The following is a 12,300-nucleotide window of genomic DNA, read 5'->3' as shown; positions in this document are numbered from 1 at the left end:
TGCTCAGTCTAGGGCTCAGACCTCAGCCATTCTGCTGAAGAGCTTAGACCTCTGATGAAGTGAAGGCCTTTATCTCGATCTGCTTTTTTTGGCCTCATGATTGGTCACGATTGTCTTCAACACCAGAAAAGAAAAGCTGACGTTAAGTTTCTTTGCTTTTCTTACTTTTTATATGTCCACTGGTAGTGATTTATTGCTTTATTCTCAAGCTGTGCTGCAGAATTAATACAGCATTCAGGACAAGCTGCCTCAGTGTAAATTCTCTGTTAAGCGAAAACCTGCAGGATATGTAGGCAGTTCACATGGGTGCACACATGCAGCTCCATTAGGAAGGGAGACTCAGTTTTATCATAGGAAGGATGCTGTGACAGGCCTGACAGTGATGTGAATGAAAATCAATGACACGTGCGGTAAAGGAAATTATGACGTAGAGCCTGTTTTCCCAAAATGTTCTGCTGCTTCCGCTCCGCTCCCTTTTTTCTCATCACCTCTCAATATTTTGACTTCTAAGTTTTGCTATTAACTGATTACCTTGATTGATAACGTGAGAAATCATTTCAGCAGTTGTTTCTACAAGCAGGTTTTTCTCAATTTGAAATAGCCTAGTATATTCCTGTAAAAATGTTTCTATTTTGTTGTATTTTATTCCTCTTGAACCATCGTGTAAAATGTTTCCTCATGAAAGTAATTTTCTTTTTTGAATTTACTTTTGTACATCATCTTCTGCACAAGCTGACAACATAATCAGGCACCAGGCAGTGTCAATGTGATATCTGCTTCACTTGAGTGCTGTGCTGCTCCGTGTTTTGGTTAAAAGTATACAGTGACTGTCTGACCTGGGAGGAAATCAATCATTCTGCCTGGTCAGTCTGCATCCAGGATGACTCATTGCAGCTATTACACACTGTTTAGTATTGTTTTGGTCCAAGAGTTTCTCAGATTGATGCTTGTGGATGAGAACAATGTTTATGTAGAGGGTGTGAGGGACCATCTCATTTGCCTCTATCTTATCTGATCTTATCTTCTTTCCTTGATATTGTTCAGGACCTTAAGCTCTTTAATATTCTTAATTTGTATTCGGCTGACTGTGTGATGATCGTTTTGCTAGTTAAGCCTCCTACACATGGGGTGGAGCTCCCTGAAGGGATTTAAGGGTGAGTCAGTAAAATTCGAATGAATTACTACTGAGGCATCTTTCTGGGGAATGTTGTGAAAGTTTGGTTTTCCGGATGTTCAGTTTTGAGCTATTGGTGAATATTTCTGCCAATTGAACAGATAATCCAACAGCATTTCACTTGTTTTTCTTGATTTTCAGACTTTATTACATTGAAGCCTCTTGGTAGTTTTGATTTGCTCCGTTACAGATAACATGACTGCCTATGATTTTTCAGCTTTAGAAAAGCTGCATTCCACATCCCCTCCTGTCCTACATTGCGCAGCTAAGCAGTTAGCTGTGTTTGGCTCTGCAATGTGGGTTGGACTTAGCCGCTGAGACACAGTATATATAGACGCAGCCCAGTTGCACTCAAGCCCTAACACTCTAGTCCAGTTTTCATTAGACACAGGGAATAGTGTGTGCAGTCTCAGGTTGTATAAGAAGGAATGAGTGGAATTGAAAGGTTCGTTCTGTTTGATGATTCATTTTTGTCAAGTCTCACTTCATCAAACTGCCAAACAAAGACTCCTTCAGCTCATCTGAATAACTGACTGAAGTGGATTCCAGCATCATATCAAATAATGAAGATGCAGTGGAATGAGCTTGGTTGCCTGTCTACGTTCCCATTATCACATAATGTCACTTAGTGAAGAGCTCAGTGTGTCAGTGCTGGACAGGCGAGGCCAGAAATTGTTTTTGGACAAGGTGGTAAATAATTGCATGGATTTGATTGGATTCCTTCTAATGAGGGTTCACTGCAGACTGATCATCCAGCCGGCTGTGTCAGCTGGCAGTTGCTGTCCATGCTTCATTACCTCAAGGAGGTAATGTTTTCGTCCCTATCCATTGGTTTGTTTGTCCGTCAGCACGATTACGCAGAAACTACTCAACAGATTTCGATGTGACTTGGTTGAAAGATGGGATAAGAAAGAAGGCATTCACTTTGACATGGATCTAGGACTTTTCTTCCACTTTTAACATTGTCAGAATTTGTCAATCTTGAAAAGAATCAGGCATATGAAAGGGACTGATATCCATGAGTGTGTGTAATTTTTGGTTGGCATTGTAGTTCTCATCTGTTCACCTCAGTATGTGTTTACATTTAAGAGATGATCTTTTACCTGACCTAACTCTGCTTTCCCTGGACTGATTATATATCTACATGTATAACTTTTCTGTTGATATACATCTGCCTCAAAGATCAGACATAGTAGAGACAGATTAGTCGTCTGTTCATTGGTTGAGTGCACACATAGATTTCTTTGAGAAACTTGATACTCCATGCACGACACAATTAGGATAATCTTCACAGGCACTGTAAGAAAAAAAAATGCTAAACCTACTTTTCCCTAAATGTTCTGATTAGACAGTGTTCTTGAAGAGCATTTAGCATATTTTAGGCATATTTTTTAAGCAGAGTAGCATTTTTATCATGCAGCATACTAAATTTATGGCTGTATCCTCGTCATGCTGTGTAGTGCAGTGCTGACGCCTGACAGACCCAGTGTGGACAGAACAAGAGGACGTGCAGCTGAACCTCTTGTCCTGCTGAGTGCTGACGCTTTGTTTTCACTTTGTAGTCATGCATACGTTGTGATGACCTACCTGTGCTTCTCTCATGGCCAAATTCCTCCTTGTAGTGTGTGTCACTTATCTACAGCTCCCTCTGACCTGCAGTGGCTCAATGCTATGTATAGCACTCATGGCGCCTCAGGGGAACAGTGGTCAGAGGTCATCATGTTGCTTCTCATTAACCTGTGATTTCCTGTGGCAAAGATTGACTCAGTACTGTGGGAGGGGGGGGGGGGTGGGGGGTGTAGGTGTGTTTGTGTCTGTGTTGCAGAATGTCGTTAAACATTGAGAACAACTGGGGCAGGACAGGGATCCGCTATTGTCATTGTTTTGGGCTCTTTTTAGGAAATTATTCTTCATCAGTAGACAAGCACCATTGATGACATGTAAAAGTAAATGCTGCAGTTCAGACAAGCAGCATACATTGTGCACTACCTATCATCTCCTTAACATTGTCAGGTATGTGGTGCTTTTGCTGATTGTCTGTTTTTCTCTTGGTGAGAGATAATTGCTTCGCAAAAACTTGTCTACTGCAGCTTTTCAGTCCCACAAGAAGAAATTTGCAGAGGTAGATCGAACCAGCTATGCTGCTGTGATGTTTTGATATAAACAAGGTAGGGTGTCTATGTTTAGAATACAATCTGTTTATCTGATATATTCTAAATGTAGTGCTGCAACAGAGAGGCTCATCCCACTCCCTCTTACTGAGAACAGTTACATTGACCTTTTTCTAAAATGTAATCAGGTGTATAGACATCCACTGTGGATTATAACAAGCTATTCTCTCGACTTGGTTTTTCTAATCTTATTTCGTTTTGGCCAAAGCAGACACAGGACATAATTCAGCTCTAAGTAAATACATTTTTAGAGAGGGAACAGTGAATATAACATAAAAGAAGGTTTGAAGGTGACTTTTATTCGATTTTTACATTTTCTAAAATTAGATTTTACACAATCTTTGAGGGATTATTGATTAACCTTGTTTGAGCTCAGGGAGAAGTTCCTTCAAATGGTTGGTTTCTCAAAACTATAGGCATTGATAGACTGGATATACACAATAATTAATTTTAGGAATACCTGCGTAGAAAATACTAGTTCTGATATAAAGTTACAGTGTAAGAGTATCAGACATCTGACATCCCTTTTTCCCTGCTCGTATTCCCCATAACACACACTCACACATTCACACACCTCAGGCTGATGATCTCTTAAAGCACAAATGAAGAGATGAAACATAGATGACCAATGGTTTCCCTGGTTCATTATTATTCAGAGAGTAAGATGCAGAGTAACTCTGTGCTATTAGATATTGACTCTTATGCTGCAGGGTCCCTTCATTGATTCATTCCACAGAGTACTGCTCGCTCCACAAAACTTCCTAACTTTTTCGTTTGTTGCAGCATATCCCTGTCGTCTATTGATCCCTTAGTTAAGTACTTTTGGAAGTCATTTTGTCGTCATGGTTGGAGGCGTTATAAAACCACAATTTCTTTGATGAATTACTTCTAATCACCCTTTATAAATATTTATCAGTCAGCTATATTTGTGCCAATAGAGCCAAAGAATTGCTGACATGTATGTATCTTTTGCTGAAGCTATTCACTCTCTTGCTGCAGGCTGTTGCTGGAAGAATTTCAGGTTATTACAAGTTTATAAACCAATACTAAACCTTTTCATGTACAGAACAGTTTTACAGGCTTTTGGCTATTTGTAATAGCTTTTTTGTCCTTTTCTGCGATTTCATTGGAGTTTGAGAAATAGAAATTCCAATTGAGCAGGCAAGAAATGATGGCAACAACTCTTTTTGGCAGAAGATTAGTAAATCCGCAGCAGAAAAAGAGATAATCAGTGTTTTCCCTCATAGCAGTGGTTCTGTTTTAAAGCTAGATTGGAGCGTTGGAAGTGTTTTCTTGCATCCTAATTCTTTATTATTGGCCCACAACAGGCCTTTCTCGTATTCACTAAGACGTATTCAGCGGTTGCCTTGCTTATGTTTTGGAACAGCATGGCCTAAAGGACCATTGTGACTGTACTGAAATGTGCTGTGTCAGAAATGTGTGTGTGTTGAATGTTAATAATGTGACAGCTCTTTCACTTTCTGCCAAACCCTCTCTCTGATTGGTTCAGACCCTGGCAAACATTTTGCACTTGTCTCTGCTTTGCATTGGGCCTGTTTGAGCCTGTCTGTGCTTCTCTCTGGTTCTGCTCGAGTGGCTTGCTGGAGGACTGGCGAGCTCCATATAAGCACAGCACAGAGCAGGTGTTTTCCTGTTTTATCGATGCTGTTTCAGAGTCATGTACACGCATGCACAGTCCTAGCTGCTGTAGAGTTGTAATCACTGTGCAATAGTGTCAAATCGGCTTTGAGTTTCTGCAGCTGTAGACAATGACGATGATGGTGATAGTAGTAAGTGAGTGCAATACCAGGGAGAGGCCAGTGTGAAGTGAATGACAGTGAAATCTCCCGATAACTCCATGCAGAGGCTGACGAGATCATTCTGAGTAAATGTCAGGGAGAAGACGCATGCAAGCGAGGCTGCTGCAGTGCTCTGCACTGAAACTGATAAAGGTCAGTCAACATGTGCAAATCCTGCTGCAGAATGCTTATCTCCTTAATGGCTCCCTGGGCCTGGATGTACTATGCACAAACCACTGTTATTGAGGCTCGGTTAATTTTGCCTGCTCGGCTCGGGATGCTGCAGGGTGTGTCTGGGAGTCAGTAATATCTCCCTCTCTCTACTTAATGTCCTGTCACACTCCACCACACAGGAACACTGCCTGTGCAGGCTGCCTTACTCACAGACATGGCTGCAATCACTGCACTTCAGTGTGTTGGTTCAGGGGGATTTCATTTAACCAGACACTTTGATTATACAGAAGAACATCTTCATCCCACTAACAATGTGCTGATGTTCGTCATAGCTAATTGAATTGTTCTGGAAATTCATTCAGCCGTCAGACTAAATGAAATGGTTGTTGTTGTTGTGTGCTCTCCGGTGATTAGTGGAATTGATTTGTATTTTATTATCAAAGCTACAATGTACTTTAGGCATCGTTGACTCTTACACCACACTGGTTTTAGAGATGTGTTTCTGTTCCTCTGCTGTGATGATCACAGATTCATCTTTATTGATCAGTGGATCTCATAATTAGGTTTTATTTTGCACACATGCAAATCTTACAAAACAAATGTAATGTGGTCAATAAAATGGGTGATGCCTTCAGTTTTGAAATAACAATTAGCAGATGACTCATTCATACTCGTTCTACTATTTCAAACCACATTTGTCTTTTTGTTGTTTCTCCTTGGAGTCGAACCAGAGACAGACAGAGACCTTTTCTGCCCATAGTCCAAGTTTCTGCCACTTGTCCACTGCCTCTCCTCAACATATAACATTGAACAAACAATAACCATAATTAAATGTTATTATTGCCAATTCAAATGTATTCTTCTTGAGTAAATAATAAGATTTTAATAATAAGTTTTAAATGGACATGCAAAACAAATATAATCTCTTGGTATAGGAGCTCTTGTTCTCAGTGGGCTGGCTCTTATTTTAGTCTGAAAATACAGTACTTAAAGTTAGGAGAGGTGTCATTGCATTAAACTTCCAAATTTAAAAAAGACAGAAACTAGAGTCCAAAGAGAAAACACAAAGAACTGAAGCGGCTGCTCCTTTAGCTTGGAATATTTACCACTGGCCTTGAGTATGTTGGTACCACCTGCTCCCGCCTGCATTCCTCAGGATTAGTTTCAATTCCCTCTTAGCTCAGAGCAGTGCATCAAAAAGTAGACACCGATGACCCTGAGGTGCCCTTGAAGAGGTGATCTATTTTTAAAGTTTTTAGTATTTTAATCCTGAATTGTTGTATATCTGTCCCACTCAACACTCAGTTTGACATGTGTTTAATATGAATTTTGTTTTAAGTAGAGGTTTAACAATCCACTGACAACATAGCAGGCATTTAGATAAAGCTGTTGTAAATGCTGCAGGTGTTTGAGGGACTCCTGTACCTCTTGCTTTTATGTTAAGTCAAAAAGTGAACATGGAGCAACAAAGTGGTGAAAGGAGGTTCTTAATTGAAAAAAAGCTAAATTTGCCAACTCGCCGCCTTCTTTATCTCTGTAGTTGCAATGCTGCCACTCAGAGGATACCAGTGGCATACCCCTGTTACAAACGCCAACCAAGATACTTCTAAACAATGGCAGCTTCGTTATTGTAGGAATTCTGTCAGTGAAGCAAAAAAGGTTCAAGGAATTGGCAATTATCCAACCAATAAAAAAAGACCCCTAATTTTTCTCGTGGCTGCATCATCCATGCCAGTTTATCTTGAACAGCAGCTCCATAACTTGTTATTTCCTAGAAAGAGGTGATTCTGTACCGAGGAAAAGGGAGTAAGAGGTGGAGAGAGGGAAGTAGAAAATGGAAAGGGAGGAGGATCTGGTTAGCGACAGAGGTATTCCCCTGATGGGAGGGAGTTAGATCTCGACCATCCACTCTGCTGGTGCGGGATGAAACTCTCACACATCACGAAGGATAAAAAACGGAGAAACTCCTGTCCTCATCCTGCCGGTTCCTCTTTTTACTCTGCTCCTCGCGGGCATCCAGCTGCTACGAGAGACCCTCTCTGTCCCTCCCACCTCTCCCGATAATGCAGAGGAGAGGATTTCCATGACCTGCGGCACCACAGCGAGTCCTAACAGCTGATTCACGATGATTCACTTTCTCTCAGCAGGTGAGACTGGCTCCACTGTGCGAGTGTGACAGAGCGGAGCAGGAGAACTGTGCCGGTAGTGAGTGCTCAGGTTTACAGGAGTTTTCTGTTTCCCCTGATGGGAGATTCTCTCTCAGGGACAGCGGTGTAAACAGATAGAGGGGTTGATACTGTAAGCGGATGGTGTGATTCCTGTCTGTGATGGATGGTGTGCAGCAGTTTGGAGCCTCAGTGTGTTGCTATGGTTGTGGAAAAAAGAGGGAGGAAAGGAGGTGGTCAAGCTACAGAGCCTTATTGCCCCAGGGGCCTCTGCTGCCTTGATTATGTCCCCGTGTCGGACAGGGATTACACCGGGCCTCTTGTTTGTTTTAAAATAACAGTGGTATGGTATGCCTGGTGTTGCAGCGTAAAAAGAGAGGTAGAGGTAGCGAGAGGTAGAGGTGTAGAGCGAGAGAGAGAGAGGGAGAGAGAGAGCATGTACACATTGTTTGAGCTGCAGTGCTGCTGTTTCTATATTTCTTGTGAGAAGCTTTGGCTGAAATCAAAACCATGTTATCATTTCATTATCAGGTTCATCCCTGGTCACAGCTGAGTTTTCCTACTTTACATCACATCAGCGTTGTTTATGGAAAATCCTCAAGTTGCTGCGGTAGTTTTTCTGCATCGGAATAACAATTGTGTCACAAAAATCTTTGTTTTTGCTTAATAGCCTGAGAGTCCCCTCTTTACTCGTTAGGACTGATCTCTTGTTTACGTTGATGTGACACCACTTCTGCCTTACATGTTAACATTGAGAGATGCCCTCTTGAGCCTCTCTGCAAGGAGAGATGCCGATCATTCTTTCTTTCCTAATGGAGGCAGGAACTCCACTTGACCCGATGTCTTGTTTTTCAGAGAGCATTCTAGTGATGTGAGACAATGTCTGCTTTTGGAAATCAATGATTCTTGAATTTTAAACTGAGCAACATAGAACTGAGATGTTTTTTTAATTGTTTCATCTTTAGGAAGATTTCAGATGACTAACTGATGAATCACTAAATTTGGCTACTTGAGATTCAAGTGGCTCTGAGTCACACACATTTAACTATTTTGCAAGTGAAGAAAATCTTGACCTTACTATGATCACACTTAATGTAAAGATAAAACAGAAACTGTTTTTTTTTTCTGTAGAGGTTGAACTCAAGTAATACATTTTTACTGCATATGTATTTTACACCATAAACAAGTTATTGATAAGAGCAGAGTTTGTGTTAAAGATCAACTACATTTAAATCAATGTGCAAAACAAAGCTTAAATTGAAGCTGAATGGATCTGACCACAAAGAATATAAATTACATGATGACTATACAAAATTAATCTTCACCTCACAGAATCTGATTTGTTCAATTCTGGCAACTTCTTCTGACTTTCTGTTTCTCCATGACACAATCCAGAATGCAGAGTGCTAACTCATCTCAACTAGAGTTCATTTCCCACTTTGGGACACTGTTGTCACAAGCGCTGATGGAAGGAAGTGTTCTGCAAACAAGTAGACCCACTGTGCTGCAGTGTTCTTACACTAACTGGGGATGCTGCAAATTCCGTGACAAATAGTTCAGAAGTAATGCGGCTAAAACAAAAGCCTAAAGAATGCACATTCCTAATTAACAGGGGGAGGCTGGTGCAGTGCTGACTTTGTTCAGTGCAGCTCAGCAAATTATGAATCACTAACAGGAACCATCCTGGACAAACCCGTGTATATCTTCATGTATGTGTGCATGTGGGATCAAAACACTCATGAGTAGATGTAATGTTTTGTTTATAGTTGATGACAGACAGTTGTGTGTGCACGATTGCTCAGCATCATTCCTGCTCAATACGCCCCTGAACTTTCCTGAAATGTCAAATCATTAATCTTTCCTGTCGGCTCAGTTTGTCCCCCCCCCCCCCTCCCCCTGCTGCATGGTGATGCAACTGGGCACCACGTTCAGCTTGTATATGTTTCTGCACCTTTATACTCCTGAAACTGTGCAGCTGTCATCAGCCGCTTCACCCCTATAACTGCTATGTACCCTTGGAATGCTTTAAGTGAGGGTTGTGTAAACATGTTAATCTCAGCTATTTCCCAATAATGGATAAACCGCCCATCTCTACGAATCTATTGCTGCAGTGGGCTTTTGTGTAAAAGGGGAGAAAATCTAAATGAAATGGATTAAACCAAAGACAGTGAGTGACTGGAGCTCCACTTTCTATGACAGATGATTCAACATTGGATAAATAAATCAGTGATTAAAATTAGAATTTCTTTTCATATATAAAACATAATCCAAGTGAAGTATGAGAAAGAAAGTTTTCCAGTTTGATGTGTTTGAATGTGTGCATCAGTGTGTTTGACAACAAATATTGGTACAACAAGACAGAGTTGGACAATATTTCAAAAGAATATCAGTGGTATGATATTAGACTAAATATTTTCTGGGATATTTTCTGACTGATTTTTATATCTTGGGCACTAATATCGGCCGATATGAGCCTTAATAAATGCAATAATTAATGCATTTATGTTTTTATATTGTCTTTAAAAATAGATTTATTTTCTTAATCTATGTTCTATATATTTGGTTGTATTTGTGTTTTCTTTTGGGAATAGGTTGAATTGTAAAATATCAACACTAAAGTATATTTCTTTATCATAAGGGTTTGATAACAACAACTTGGGAATCATTGCCATTTGTTTTAATATATGTATCAACTGATATATTTATTGGAATTTACACCAAAATCCATATCATATGTAAATATACAATAGACAACAACAAATACAAACCAGTCATGGCACAATATATCAGCCCGCTCAACACCAGCACCATGAGCCACTTGTCTGTTTTGTATTGTGTGCTTGATAGTAACATGCGTTTATGCTCTAGTTAAAGCAATAAATGGCCCCATCTAATTGAAATCAATAAAGCCTGGTGGGCTGGCGGACGCAGAGTGCTGAGCTCTACATTTTGTGTCAAAGAAAATGAGCTGTGCTTCCTGACCTGGCTGTAGAGCTACCATAGATTTCTGTTTACTATTGACTGAGGCATCATTGGGAGCTTTCTTTGTATGTAACTTCAATCAGTAGCCAAATTCAAAAAACATAAAAAAACATGATGGGAGCAGGACTATGATAAATGATGTGATACTCCATTTCATTTTCTCCCCTTGCGCTGTTTTCTCTCCGTCTCCCTGTCGCCTGCAGCCACAACCTGAGGATGACATCGTTCCGGCATCCTGTCACCGGACAGATTTCCCCCGAAAACACAGAATACACTCTACAAGACAGGTGAGTGGCTCTTTTCTCTTCATGTGCCTGAGACGTTTGCCACATGCTCAGATGAACAGAGGGGTCACTTCAAGGTCATACAGTGGCAGCCCAGAAAACAGACTCACTGATATTGTGGGGGTGGAAATTGCAGGAAGAAGAAGAAGAAAAACTTGACTTCCAATTAGCACATCTGGAGTCATGAAACTGCCGCATCAATCATTGGGTTTATGTTAATGTTGGCTTCATTACGGATGTGATGTAAGTTTATTTAGGTCCATCGGAGCTGTTTCTCTGTGTTGATGAAGTCATAAAAGCAGAAAGCTGAATGTTCTTGAGACTTGATCATTGATAGAGTTTCCCAGAGAATAGCAATATTGTCTTTTCCTTTACTACAGTATGTACTTGCTATGACATGGGAGTCGGATTTATTGTCATTCTTTTATATTGGCGGGTAAATCTCATCATGCCGAGCCATCAAAGCTGTATGGCAGATTTAGAGCACAATATAAAGCAGCAGGTGTCGGATCGTATTTAAGCTGCCGCTTGTAAGACGACCACACATAGCAAAGATTCCACTGAGGCAGGAGCGTGTTGAGTGACCTCTGCATTCTCACTAATTGAAAGCTGTTTTGTTAAGGCAATGCAAAACTGATTGTGATTCATCTGCTCCCTCCTTCTGTCAGTCATTTCCTCAAACCCCACATTATCCCTGGTTCGGAGCTGCTCAGCGAGGGATTTGTAAACCATCAAGCGGCTTTAAAGTTATGGTTGCCTCACGCATGTTTTCATCAATAACAAAATGACTCTGTTACTCTGACATGCTAGTCCTAAGCTCTTAAACGTGTTATAGTAAAAATAGCATCAGTTGAATGCCCCTGTCACAACAACATGACAAGGATGTCAAGTAGCGGGCGAGACAAGGTTAAGAAACCCAGTCATAGCATATTCAGTGAGCATATTAAAATGTCTTCTTACAGTATTTCATGCATACTCCAGCTTCGTTCTGTGTTGTACACACAGCAACAATATTGCAACCAAAATCAATAAAGAGTTCTGAACAACATCCATGACAGATACGCACAAACATATTCAACTAGTTTCACCTCCGGGGCCTGAGCCAATATTTGAAATACAGTGAGGTCAGGATTGTGGTGAGTGACACATGGAATACACTGGCATGTGCAGCAGAAGCAGAGCCAGGGCAGGTGGGATAGTGTCTGCTTAGAGATGAGATGCACACAGGGAAGGAGATATCTAGTGAGTTAATGCTGAATCCTGCCTAGTGCAGAGGGCTATAAAAACTTTATGGATTTCTTTTATTTTTTATCGAGGTGTATTTAACTTCAAATTACCAAGCTCTCTTCCAACCTGTCTTCTGGACACACCCCCACTCGATGTGTTAATCAGAGAACTTGTGTAACATTGGAACGAGCTCTGCAATCACCACTTTAAAACACCACTTAAACACTTATTCAGCATTTTCATTGAAATCTACAGTGACAGATTTTTGGAGGATTTGTTGGTTGCACTAGTTTAATACCACTAATTAAATAAGGGATTCCCATT

The 12,300-nt window shown here is 40.7% G+C and overlaps 1 protein-coding gene across 2 annotated transcripts in view; it reads left to right on the top strand.

Annotated features, from left to right (window-relative positions):
- plekha7b (pleckstrin homology domain containing, family A member 7b) overlaps positions 1 to 12,300 on the top strand; it is a 66,893-nt gene that overhangs the window by 22,119 nt on the left and 32,474 nt on the right. For both annotated transcript variants that reach the window (XM_061068144.1, XM_061068143.1), the window contains exon 4: positions 10,669 to 10,752. In XM_061068144.1, coding sequence (XP_060924127.1) covers positions 10,669 to 10,752 — 84 coding nt within the window. The remainder of the gene's footprint in view (positions 1 to 10,668; positions 10,753 to 12,300) is intronic.

Source organism: Limanda limanda, chromosome 3 (genome assembly GCF_963576545.1).
Source record: "Limanda limanda chromosome 3, fLimLim1.1, whole genome shotgun sequence".
Lineage (NCBI taxonomy): Eukaryota > Metazoa > Chordata > Actinopteri > Pleuronectiformes > Pleuronectidae > Limanda > Limanda limanda.
The sequence above is the reverse complement of the archived record's forward strand: the minus strand, read 5'-3'. Positions and strand labels throughout refer to the sequence as shown.